Below are 13,729 nucleotides of genomic sequence, written 5' to 3' on the forward strand. Positions count from 1 at the left end.
GGAGCAGGCTCGAAGGGCCGAATGGCCTACTCCTGCCCCTATTTTCTACGTTTCAATTGGATGATCAGCCAATATCATAGTGAATGGTGGGGCAGGCTCGAAAGGCCAAATGGCCTATTCCTGCTCCTATTTTCTATGTTTCTAAAGGACATTTAGTGAACCAGATAGGTTTTTGCAACAATCGTTTTTACAACATGGTCATCATCAGACTTTAAATTCCAGATTTTTATTGAATTCAGATTTTACCATCTGCCATGGTGGCATTCGAACCTGGGTCCCCAGAGCATCACCCTGGGTCTCTGGAATATTAGTCCAGTGACGATATCACTATGCCACAGCCTCCCCTATTGTCTTATCCTACGAATTTAAAAATATTCTTACTTTTTTGGTTTGCACATAAGTACTTGTTTATCAGCCAAGAGAATGCAGTGAATCCCTACATATCTTAACAAACAAATTTGTTGCTTCCTGTCATTCTGCCAGGAGGTACAGGAAATGAAAGCGTAGATGTATCAGAAACATATGTAGGTTTATGCCCTTCTGCAAGCTAGTATGTATTCTACTAGCCTCAGACTAAAATTTAATGTAGTGTTAGTTCTCTCAGGGTTATCCTAGAGAAATTACATCCACCTTCCCATTAGTGATGAAGTCCTGTGCATCTTCCCTCATCTACTCCACTTCTGATAGCAGAGCCTTCAGCCCAAGGGAACTCCCTCCCTGTTTCTCTGCATGATTTAATCAAATGAATCCCACGTGACATAAGGTACACAGGGTATCAGAATCTTTAAATAAAGCTATAATTTGCAGATTTAAGCACTGGAACCCCCTAAAGAATGGTTTAGAGTAGATGCAGCAGAGATTTACAATTGCAGGTAGATTACTGGGTAAATGAGCATACAAAGCTCCAATTAGCTATCATTGAAGTTCTTGGACTCTCCAGAGCTTTGAAGGATTGGAATCATCATTACGCATTAAATCAACTAATTCAATTTTCTGTTCAGTAAAACCTATTGTTGCAATCTTGGCACATTTCTATTAAACTTTAATACTCACCATAATAACATCTATGAAGTGTACATTAGGTTTTAACTTTGTATTTTTCAGATTGAACAACAGCACCAGGAATGGCTAGAGGACTTGGCTATTCGTCTACTTTGTGTATTTGCACTGGACAGATTTGGAGATTTTGTGTCTGATGAAGTATGTGCTCTGTAATTTTTATGTGGGAGGAAAGGGCATATTCGTAAAAGCAGTAATGCCCACAACTGTTTTACAAGTGAATTTGTGAGAGACTTAAGCACTGCTAAATCTATAATTTTTAAAAGTAGTTGTTGAAGCAGTTTTTCTATTGGTTATTTCTGATGAAAATGCTACGTTGGATAGAATTGACAGTAGGGAGTCGCCTTACTTGACTCCCCTAGCAATTTTTATTGCAGAGGCCTTAGTTCTGTTTCCTTCGACCACTGTAGTGTTATCAGAATACGGATCTTCGACCAATGAAATGAAGTCTGTAGGTAAACTCATTCTGTGTAATGCTTTGACAAGTAATTTATGTTCGACAGAATCGAATGCTTTGGCGAGATCGACAAAGACACTGCAAGGCCCTTCCGATTGTTTTTAGCTCCTTTAATGATATGTAGATAGTTACTGCATGCTGAACGAAGTTCTGAATATTTGTGAAATACTATAAATCCCATACAGAAAGCTTTACATGCCAAATTGTATATTGTGTAAAATTGTTCCTTTCAAATTAATCCCGATTACTGGAATGTTTTAAATTTAGAAGATCACATTCATCTTCAATTTTAAATAATTTTAACTTCAATTTAAATGTATTTTCAAAAATAAGCATTAAAAATCCTGGTCATACTTTTAGTATGACTTGTTCAGAGCAAGAAAGGTAGTCCTATAACTATAATGGATTCCAGACTGCAAGACTAGTGCCCAGATCAGTTGTGCATTATACTTGGGCTTTAGAGATTGATTTCCTACACTTTGAAGAAAAATAAATCGTTCAGGGAGGATTCAATTCCCTTCCTGGTCAAACACATCATCTAGCAGATTGTCCAAGCCATAGCTTTAATCTCTGTGGAAATGTCGTTGGGCTCGACCATCTTACAATCTGTGTTAGTGAAGGTGATATAGCTATGTGGGCTTAAATGGATAGGGTGGCAAAAGAGAAATGTATAGAAATTTATTAATGTTTTTGCCTTAAAGGTTGTGGCACCTGTACGGGAAACTTGTGCTCAGACACTTGGGGTTGTATTGAAGCATATGAATGAAAGAGGGGTACATGGAACAGTGGTTGTTTTATTAAAATTGCTGGCACAGGAACAGTGGGAAGTGAGACATGGTGGACTTCTAGGAATAAAATACGCTTTGGCAGTTCGACAAGTAAGTTGCAACGTTTTTCTGACTTTACAAAATTTGTTGCCGTAATTTGGAAATAAATTTTAATAATTTTAAACATTTTATCTATACTTTTTGAACAAAGTTTGGTTTATGCGAAGTGATCAAAGCAAATAATTTGTATTTTGTTGTAGGACTTGATTGAGACATTGTTACCAAAAGTCCTTCCTACTATAATTGATGGCCTGCAGGACTTGGACGATGATGTCCGTGCAGTAGCAGCAGCTGCACTTGTACCAGTCGTGGAAAATCTTGTACGACTACAAGCATCTGAGGTTAGTTCAGAATCTTCCATCAGTGGTGGATATTCTTAAGGTAGGAGCAGGCCTCAAAAAAAAACCTGAGCTGAGTGACTTTTAAAAATGTTTTTAGACTATAAAGTCTTGCAGCATCTTATCTTGGGCTACGGTTCCTCAGGAGCTGCCAGACTTTGAACACTTTTATCAAGGCATTACTCTTCCCATGCAAGCTTTTGATTATGAGGACCTAGAATACTGACACCTTGGGTGCTACAAATAAGACATGATGCCATTCTGAGTGCAAGTGATTAATTCAACATAGATCAGAGATTGAATCTGAGACACTACTGGTCTGGTCTGTTGTTTCAGTATTGCAATCTTTATTGGCTGTGGGGTGAGGTGATGAGTGGTTGAAATTGCTATGAACACAGCAGAACAATCTTAATTCAGACTGATGTATGCATTCTTTTAGTATATCAGAACATTGCTGTAGGATTTCCTCATGGGAATATCCTTGGCCCAACCATCTTCAGCTGCTTCATCAATGACCTTCTTTCCATCCTAAGGTCAGAAGTGAGGATGTTTACTGATGATTGCACAATGTTCACCATTCATGACTCCTCAGATACTGAAGCAGTCCATTGCCCATATGCAGCAAGGCCTGGACAGCATTCTGGCTGGAGTTGATGTTTGGCCCGAATGTTACTTGCCACTTGAGTGCCAGACAGTGAGCATCTCCCGTTTACATTCAATGGTATTACCATTGCTAAATCCCCCACTATCCCAGATCCTGGGGATTACCATTGACCAGAAACTGGACTTGACCAGCTATATAAATACTGTGGCTACAAGAGCATGTCAGAGGCTGGGAATTCTGCAGAGAATAACTCACCACCTGACTCCCCAAAGCTTGTCAACCATCTACAAGGCACAAGTCAGAAGTGTGATAGAATACTCTCCCCTTGCATGGATGAGTTCAGCTCCAACAACACTAAGAAGTTCAACACCCTATCCGCCACCTTAAACATTTCACTCCCTCCACCACCGATGCACAGTGCCAACATTGTGTACTATCTACAAAATGCACTGTAGCAACTCACCAAAGCTCCTTCGACAGCACCTTCCCAACACATAATCTCTACCACCTAGAAGGACAAGTGCAGCAGATGCATGGGCACACCTCCACCTGCAAATTCCCTTACACTCCACACACCATCCTGACTTTGAACTATATCGCTATTCCTTCACTGTCACTGGATCAAAATCCCAAAATGCCCTTTCTAACAGCACTGCAGTTGTATCTGCACCACATAGACTGTAGCGGTTCAAAAAAAGTGGTTCACCAGCAATTTCTCAAGGGCAGTTAGGGATGGGAAATAAATGTTGGCCTAGTCAGTGATACCCACATCTCGTGAGCGAGTGAAAAAAAAAAATCTGTTGATATAATAGCTCACATCCCTTGTCTGCAGAACCTTACTCCCAGTTGTTCTGTTTAGTCAGGACTTTTCCTACTTTCAATTATGTGGAAGTAAAAAAATTAAAATGCTTCTGTAAATTTATCATGCTGTAATTCTATCCTACTGCCAGAGATGGTACTGTAGCTACTCGGTTTTGCATCGTCCAGTTCTGCAATTTATATTGCAGAGAAACTCCTTTGCTGCAGCCAACTCTGCTTCCCTGCTCCCCAAATTCCATATTTTGCTGTTTAACTATAAATAACATTCAAACAAGTCATCTAAAAGTAAGAACTGAATATATGAATGGCCTAATTTCTGCTCCTATGTCTTACGGTCTAAGGTGTTAACCATGAGAGAATCAGCCGATTAGTAGAGACTTTGTTTGTTTTCAAAACTGAACTGATAAAAATCTTAAACTCAGATGAGGAAAGACACGCATTCTCAGTTTAATACAATTTCTAATGTTTAGGACGTGTATATTTCAAAACCAACAAAAATTGTAACATTTATAAAATCTCTGCAGCACAGATTTCCCCCTTTTCATGTCAACCTCTCGTGGCTTTATATACAGGGAATTGAGACTACCTTACGTAGTCATTAATTGGCCACTTAAGGGACCTCAATTGGCAGGGGAGAAAGCAAGCCGGACCCTTGGGCCTTCCCACCCAGAACTTAATTCTGGTGGAGTTGGAAAGACAGCAGTGTTTAGGCACATCACCAGCCCACCTAATTACATGCCCTTTCCACCTCCAAGCTCGCCTCCAGTGAGAGCAGAAGATTCTACCCATGATGTTTGGGGATTTTGGGCGGGGGGTGGGGGGAAGGGGCACTCCACTATCATGAGAATAACCATGTCTCAACATGCTAGTGCTGTCTCGAGTAGTATTCAACCCCATAATCCCATAACTGAGGAATGCTACTAATGACCAGAGACTCACTTGTCCTGCATTACATAAAAAACTCTTAAATACTTTAATTATGTGACATACTCTGACCTGCCATGAGTTATATCCTACAGTTCGTTTGATCTTTGTGATTTAGTATTCCGTTCACCATTTCCCGTCTTCCCCACTCCTCCCCAAGTCCCCAACTTTCAGATTTGGAAAATTTTCACTTTCTGTGGAGAGCAGTTGGAGGCATTGAAGTTTAACTTGTAGATTTTTTTTTCTCTTCTTGCATTCCTACTGAATACTAAAATGTTTGATTCAGTCAGTTGGTCTCACAAACATTTTTTTTAGATCATGTGTCATACAACTTTGAAATAGCAAAGGCTCAGATTGACTTCCAGTGCAGTTCCTTTTAATTTGATGGACGCACATTGCTGATATTTTTCCTCTAATAAATACCTTCTGAATGTGTTCAGAAAACATTGCAGAAAGTTGATAATCAGCATGCTCTCAATTGTCTTTTTCCCCCTTGACACTTTGAGTGGAGGAAGTGGAGAGGAAGAGGGAAAGGCTCAAATTTCTAGTTACTGCTAAACTGGGATACCAATAGATAAGTGTTCAACCTTCCATGTTTCTCAGGATCTGAATAATCACATTTGGCCAATGTTGTCTTTTCCATTTCAGTATCCTGTTTGGTCAATATTTGTGTCATTAACATCAAAATATCTAAATTGCAACACCTTTTCTCTTTCAAGTTGCAAGTTCTCCCACCAAAATTCAATTGGAAATAATCTTAGGCGGTACATTGTTTGTCACCTCAGTCCCATCCAGATATATTCTGAATTTTGGCAACAAAGGTTGCATGTGGCCCTTCTACTTACAGTAGTATTGTTCAGTTCTGTTGAAATTTCCTAACATGTAAAATGTATTTGCTTCTCTCAACTTAGTCTTAGTAACTGTGTAGAACAGTTTTTACCAATGTTTTGCTAATTTTTTTTCTCATTCTCTTATTTCTAGGTGCCTTTTATTGTCAATACTTTATGGGATGCTCTTCTGGAGTTGGATGATCTTACAGCTTCTACTAACAGCATCATGACCCTGTTGTCCTCACTATTGACATATAGTCAAATCCGACAATACAGGTAACCATTTAAAGAGATCATAAATTATTTTAATGGTATAACCTTGAGATAACTTGTGAAAAGGAACTTTTGTGTTAGATATGCTTTCTGAAATTTATTTGATGCTTTTTAATTGTGATTTGTTTTCTCCTCCCTTATTTACCATCTAACTTCCCCATTTTTCTTTTGTGATACCCTGGCATCACTGAGTTTAACAGATCAGAATGAGACCATTCAACATGGTGCTTGTTCAAAGTGCCATTTACTCAGTCCCATTTTGCTACCCTTCTGCAGCACCATTTTATTTTTTTTTATTTTTCAAATATTCATTCACTTCCTGTTTAAGCGCCAATATGGATTCTGCTTATAACTGTCTTTGTTAAGGCATTCCATATTCTAACAACCTTCATGGAAAAGGAATCCTAAGTAAGGAGCGGGTGCAGAAGAGATTTGCAAAATCTCCTGCAGGGCTGAGAGCCTTTAGTTATGAGGAGAGAAGGAATAGAAACTGTGGCTTTTTTAATCACAGCAGATAGCATTCAGAGGTGTGATCGAAGTGCTCAAAGCAAATGAAAACCGATTTTCTTATTCTCCATTGAATAAACCCATGATGGTCAATACTGGGAACTTACCATGTGCTGAATTGTAAAAACAAGCCTGAATCCACCAGCATATTGCACGTTGGGATGCTGAATATTTGAGTTTTACAGCATTTGAGAATCTCTTGCGTAGTCCTATAAGTACAAATCCTGCCACAAACTTCACAATCTCTTAAATATGGTAAATATTGTCCCAATGAATGCAGCCTATATTGCACATAACGTTAAATGTTACTAGGTATCATACTGCATGAAACACTTCGTTTTTTTTCTCTTATAAAACTGCACTTTTTTTTAATTACCAGTATCCAGCAATCACTTACGGTTCTGGTCCCTCGGGTTTGGCCATTTTTACGTCACACTATTTCTTCTGTTCGGAAAGCAGCTTTGGAAACTTTATTCACTCTTCTATCTACACGAGATCAAGTATGTATTTTTATATTGAGGTGTAGAATGTGTAACTGGTTACCCCTTCTGCGTTGATTTTTGAATAACTATTTTAACACAAAATGTTTTTATCAATTATGCAGAACATTATTTCTATTTTTCAGAGCTGTGTAATGTGGCTGACTCCAATTCTACAAGATGTGTTGAGACATATATATCAATCATGTATTTTGGAAAGCAATCAAGAAATTTTGGAACTTATTCAAAAGGTGCCTTTTTCTTCAATTCGATGATGATTGTCAGCATAAGAATTGGCTAAATATTATGTAATTTTAAAAGATTAACAAGTTTTAGGTACTTTTGTTGATGGACACTTCTCTGTTAAATTAATTTTGTATGATTTCAGTTGTTTTTAATAGTGTAATTTATTTTTAGTGTATGGAAAATTGTTTAGGTGATTTATTTAGCAAGTTCCAAGGAACCAAGTGTTTGGTTATGCATTGATTACTCAAAAGAGTAATCTCGCCTATGGTGGCATTTGAATTTTGTGACTATTATGCAAGTTAAACTTAATGGAATGAAGTCAAATATTGATCCTCTTACTGTTCATATTTATATATAATAACTCGGGCTCAGAATCATTTTCTAACATATTTCTATTCTTGACCTAGACAGACTCCAAGGCTAATAGGTATTTGATACATCAACCTAATGTATTTTTTCTCTTCTATTTAGGTGTGGTTAGAGTTGTTGAATAAAGCCCCTGTCCAGTATGTTGTTGCTGCTGCTTGTCCTTGGATGGGAGCTTGGCTGTGTTTAATGATGCAACCATCTCATTTGCCAATTGATTCAAATATGTTACTGGAGATTAAATCCAAATCAAAGGTATTTTTTGTATAGTTAAGGGTCCATTCAGTCTTTGTCTTTTTATCTTATAATGGGGAAAACTCCTCTCCACGCCCCTTCACAAAAAACAAAGTGAATTGAGCATTCTCTCTAGAAAATAGTGTAGAGGGAATCCTGTAACTTGATCACTTCTAAATTTGATTCAGACAGCATCCAAAAAAGAATAGACTTGGTGCCACATGTTTCCAGTCCAAGTATAACTAATTGTACAGCATGTAAAAATATCAATTCATGTTACTGATGTGGGAAACACCTATGAATCTATTTTTAATTTTACCTAGATACTTTTGATAAGCATGTATTTAAAAGTGTTGAAATTTGCTAGAAACATGGTTGTAACTTATCCTGTCCAGCTGCTGTGTAAACATTTTCCTTTGTGATGTAGGAAAAATCTTGCAGCAAGCACCGAGTAGGGCAAGCACAAACCAAAGAGGTGAGACAGGAATATGTTGCTGGTTCAGATACCATTAATGAAGACCAAGCTACCAGAGATTATGTCGTAACTCGGACACGCTTAAAGGCAGCCAAGTAAGATAACTTTGATTCAGTCTTTAAAATAAGTCATAACTATTTCATTGGGGTTGATGTAATATTTCAAACTCTGTAGTAGTCTTGTCTCACAGCTATGTAATAAATGCAGTAGCGATATTGTGAATCACGATATTTAATTGTAAGAGAAAACTGAATGCAAGCAGACTCATTTGGTTTGTGTTCAGAAACCTGCTATCCCAACTCAATAATAACTGGAATACTGCTGGTAGAAACAACCGTTTTTGCCTTGGTAGAGATGGTAATTTAATTGTTATGCAGATTTGCTTTCCTGTTTGTCCTGTGCTGTTGCTCATGGAATACAGACTGATTTCACAATTTTATTTTACTCCTGTTTTTTCAAAAGAATTTCAAGCTAACAAGATTGGAAAGGTTTTCGTTTTAATTTTTAACCAAGTTAGGAGCTAAGCTAGGAAAGCAAATGAAATTAGTAGAAAATGTCTTGCAATTTGACAAAGTTATGCATCCCTCCATTATATTTCATCATCCATTTAGGTATCATGTTGGGAATTTATGCTTTTTAATAAAAAAATTGGCTTTTCTAAGTTATTATTGGCCCAGAAGTTCCATTCCCTGTGGGCCGTAACCCAGAGGTACCCCAGGAGATGCACTGGGGGACCCCCCCACAGAAGTCCCCAAGCAAGGACTGCACAGGAATTGCCCAGGAAGTTTAAACTTTTAAACTATTTAAATCAGAGACTTTGGATGGTTCAGACTCTGTTAGCAGAATAATTACCCAGGAAAAGTTAGAAGGATTAAAACCACTTTAACTCCTCAGTAAGTATGGTATTGACCCTTCCCGACCCCCTACTGGACCACCCTAACCTCTCACCCGCTTACCTTACATGCTTTTACACACTTGGCTTTTCTCCTGTCAAAGTGACTGGGACCTTTAAACTTATCGCTTTACCGTAAAAAGGGGGGGTGGCTTTACTTTCCCCCAACGCTGCTTCTCTGCACTGGAAGGACTCCGAAGCTGCTACACTACACATTTCTCACTCTGTCTGAATTGGAAGATCAGGCGCGAAATGTGCAGCTCCCAACCTGGGTAGGTAAAAAGGAGCGGAGTGGCAATCTGATGGTGATTGTCACTCCATGAGAGTTCGAGGCCAATGTGATGGTTGCATGTTTTAGTCATAAAAGATAAATCCTTCCGAAGCAAGGGCTCCTCTGTACAGTGATAATTTAGGATAGAGTATACTGTGACGCAGTTCCCTACCCTGCCTCTGGACCTAAAGTTCTGGGTTCAAGTCCAACTCAGGGACTTGGTGGCCATGGAAGGTGTGTCCGTAACATGGCCAAACAGGTTTATTATCAGCGAGTAAATCCTTCCAATACGCCTGATGGCAGGTGGCAAGAACAGCCATACTGCAGAAAGCAGCGACAAACCACTGGTACTTTGCCAAGCATAATCATGGACCAATCTAAGGAAGTCCATGGTCGCAACTCCCCTCTTAGGTACCTGAAGGAGGAGCATATATTTCAACTTCTTGAACACAATTTAACTATGGCATATAACACATTTTCATCTCCTTGTTCTAAAGGTTGCTAGGAGCCCTCTGTTGTTCCATGTGTGAGCCAAGTGTTAATTTCATCAGCCAGGAAGTGAAACCAGCTGAGTCCCTAGCTCAACTATTACTTTTCCATTTAAATTCTAAATCTGCTCTGCAGAGAATTACTGTTGCATTAGTTATTTCTGAATGGGCTACCCTGAGAAAGGTATGAAGTTTATTTGATCTATTAATATTTTAAATCTTTGTTTTTACTCTTTCAATTTGTTTTCTGAACAGTTTAAAACCGTTTTAGATTTTAACCACATTTGATAAATGCCTCCTGTTACAAGGTACCATATGCCTCCTCTCAGCAAGTTTCTAAGATCTGGTTGTCAATCTCCAAGTTTGAATTAGACTATGTGCTGTTAACATTATGCACTTGAAGTATGAATTTGTCATTTACGTTTGACAAAAATACAATGAACTTAACGGGGCTTTCTGTCATCAGACTCCTTTGTTTTCTCTATTGAACCTTGAAACTTTGTTTTCATGTCTTGATCTATAGCCCCTCACTTGGGCTTTGTTGTATTTTAATCAAGCATACCTTTTCTTTGTCTAACATTGGTTCTGTTTTATGTCTGACTACTAGTTTATAATCTGTTCAGAAAAACCTCTATACATTAGCAAAGATAAGCGTAATTTTAAGTAGACAGCAGTTAGTACAACAGACATGTTGGAACGAATACTGCATTTAGAAAATTTGAGCTTTTTAGCTTACATGAAAGTCTGGATACATGTAAATTCTTGTGATATTTGGACTAGTATTATTTCTACAGGCTTCCATTTCCAACTTTTTTTTTTGCATGTTGGAGTTTGTGAGCAATATTAACATTATGACTCTGATTAAACCTGAGTCTTGATTTAATTCTAGGATTGTGCTGTTGTATCCTGTGCAGTACAGCCACGATTGATGGCTATTTTGTCAGAACATCTTTATTATGATGAGATAGCTATTCCATTTACACGAATGCAAAATGAGTGTAAGCAGCTCATTGCATCACTGGTTGAAGCTAACTGCGATGTTGGGAGCAGCGTGAATAATAGTGTATTTACAATAGATCAAGCAAATGAACTGGTAAGTGAATCTTTTTAAACGTGGAAGGCAGAATGTTTAAGCATTGAAGAAAAACGTAAAAACTTCACTGAAAACATAATTGTCAACAAAAATATAATCATGGTGTGGATAAGTAACTATGGGCAGCATTTCCCCAGCGGGGGGCGGGGCCCGCTCACCGACCCGTAAAATGACGCGCAGTGTCGTCGGGCGTGCATCCCAAAGTCACCGCGCGTAATTTCGATTGTCGGTTCGGCAGGCGCGCAGCTGACTCAGCTACGTGCTTGCTGAACTGTCAAAGGCCTGTTTAAAAACTAATTAAAACAATTAAATGAGCTGCCCATCCAACCTTAAGGTTGGCAGGCAGGCGAAGAGCTCAGGCGACCTTTGCATATTTCATGGAACCTCATCCTTGGGCGGGACGAAGTTTCATGAAGTGCTTAAAAAATCAGTAAAATTTTTTCCAAAATTTTATTAACATGTCCCAGCTCATGTGCCACTGTCACATGAGGGGACATGTTTCAAAAGTTTAAAAATCCTTTATTTAAAAGCTTAACACTGAAATAAATCTCCCTGAGGCACCTCTATGCCTCAGGGAGATCTCTGCACTCTTTTGCGCACATATACGAAAGAGCGCAGGGAACCACTTGGAACCCCCCCCCACCCACACAGGGAGCGCACGGCGCTTCCGGGCGAGTGTCACGATGGGCAGGCCAATGTAAAATGGCGGCGCGGACCCGATTGGGGGTGCCAATCAGGTTCGTGCCCGCCCCCGTACAACCCCACCGATGGAAATTTCTGGCCTATATGTTGGATTGAAGGAATATTGAGCATGGTAGTTGACTTTTAGTTCCTTACACTAATTATCAATTTTTATTTTACACATCTGATGCAAGTGATACAAAAGAGTGTATTTTAAATTGTCTAAACTAATCTTTAAAAGTGATTATGGTGTGGGAATCATACACATTAAGATGATTAAAGATTTATTCTGATATAGTTTATTTCAGAATTTTAAAAGTAGTTTCCATATAACTTGCCTTTACAATCAGACTTCATATTTTATAAATTAAATAAAATTTGTAGCCCCTTAATGTATTCAGTACTGTTAGGTGGTTTTTATTTTTAAGTGTTGTAATAGTTTGCTTTCAAGTGGTCAATCCTACTTCTTACAGCCTTCATACCTCTTAAGTTAAGTACCTAACAGATCTTGCTTGCTTGGCTGACAAAATAAGGTAAACACAAAGAAAATTGTGTGAAAGCAGAGTGGTGAAGAAATTACTTTTGAGGATTGAAAAAGTTGGATAGTATTTGCTGAGAAGCTTTTTGTCAGAACTTCTATTAGAACTGAGAATCTACAAAGTCAATTTTAAAAACCCTAGGCTGGTAAGGGAGGAGTTGAAAAACTTCATTCAAAACATATTATTTTGGTATCATTACTAGTATGTTTAATATGTAATCTTTTAATGTTTTTAAAATTTCATTTTTAAATTCGAAGGTCACAACGATTTTCAATGAAGTGACATCAGCCTGTGCTTTTAAACCTAACGTGATTCAACAATTGGAGAGTAAGCGCCAACAGGTCCAAATGACTATAGCAGAGACAAATCAAGAATGGCAAACTCTTCATCTAAGGGTTCACATGTTTGCTGCTTGTGCAGTTGTTGACTTGCAGCAACTTCCAGAAAAACTGAATCCTGTCATAAAGCCCTTAATGGAAGGAGTGAAGAAGGAGGAAAATGTACTTGTGCAGAATTATGCAGCTTCTTGCATTGCTAAGCTGCTCCAGCAATGTACATCCAGATGTCCTTGTCCCAACCCCAAAATCGTGAAAAATCTTTGTAATTCGGTATGTGTGGACTCCACAGTAACTCCTTCTGCAACCTCCCCAGTACCCATGTCTAACAGTGTGGACAACTCTAAAGGTAATTGGGAGCGTGTGAATAAGGTCACTGTGTTAACATATAGAGAACTTCATCAAGCAGTGAATCCGTTAACCCTGTTAAAATGTATATATATTATATATTCAATGATACTATTCATTTTACCATTGAACTTAGTTTCACAATGCTTTGTGAATGAGCAGGAAAAAAATGAACCCCACAGCTTGTGTCTGAGTTAAGTATACTTGGTTTTTAGTCAATTTTGAAGTTAACATGCAGCTACAGCAAGCCATTAGGAATGCCAATGGTATGTTAACCTTTATTGCATGAGGATTTGAGTACAGGAGTGTTAAATTTCTGCTTCAATTGTACAGAACCTTGGTTAGACCACACCTGTAGTACTGTGCGTAGTTTTGGTCCGCTTACCTTAGGAAGGACGTTATTGCTATAGGAGTGCAACAAAGGTTCACCAGACTCGTTCCCGAGATGGTGGGACTGTCCTATGAAGAGAGAGTGGGGAAACTGTGCCTGGATTCTCTAGAGTTTTGAAGAATGAGAGGTGATCTCATTGAAACCTACAAAATAATTATAAGGATAGACAGGGGGAAGCCGCTTAAGACTGAGATGAGAAGAAATTTCTTTACTCAGAGGGCTGTGAATCTTTGAAATTCTCTATCCCAGAGGG

General features: G+C 38.5%; 1 protein-coding gene across 3 annotated transcripts in view; it reads left to right on the forward strand.

The window, feature by feature from the left end:
• The window catches only part of btaf1 (BTAF1 RNA polymerase II, B-TFIID transcription factor-associated), a 115,986-nt gene that overhangs the window by 63,640 nt on the left and 38,617 nt on the right, over nt 1-13,729 (forward strand). For all 3 annotated transcript variants that reach the window (XM_078564934.1, XM_078564936.1, XM_078564935.1), the window contains exons 10-20: nt 1,105-1,200; nt 2,218-2,394; nt 2,544-2,684; nt 6,010-6,134; nt 7,018-7,138; nt 7,264-7,368; nt 7,835-7,984; nt 8,391-8,533; nt 10,099-10,273; nt 10,979-11,182; nt 12,660-13,086. In XM_078564934.1, coding sequence (XP_078421060.1) covers nt 1,105-1,200; nt 2,218-2,394; nt 2,544-2,684; nt 6,010-6,134; nt 7,018-7,138; nt 7,264-7,368; nt 7,835-7,984; nt 8,391-8,533; nt 10,099-10,273; nt 10,979-11,182; nt 12,660-13,086 — 1,864 coding nt within the window. The remainder of the gene's footprint in view (nt 1-1,104; nt 1,201-2,217; nt 2,395-2,543; nt 2,685-6,009; nt 6,135-7,017; nt 7,139-7,263; nt 7,369-7,834; nt 7,985-8,390; nt 8,534-10,098; nt 10,274-10,978; nt 11,183-12,659; nt 13,087-13,729) is intronic.

The sequence above is a fragment of the Cetorhinus maximus genome, chromosome 20, assembly GCF_964194155.1.
Source record: "Cetorhinus maximus chromosome 20, sCetMax3.hap1.1, whole genome shotgun sequence".
NCBI classification, from domain to species: Eukaryota; Metazoa; Chordata; class Chondrichthyes; order Lamniformes; family Cetorhinidae; genus Cetorhinus; species Cetorhinus maximus.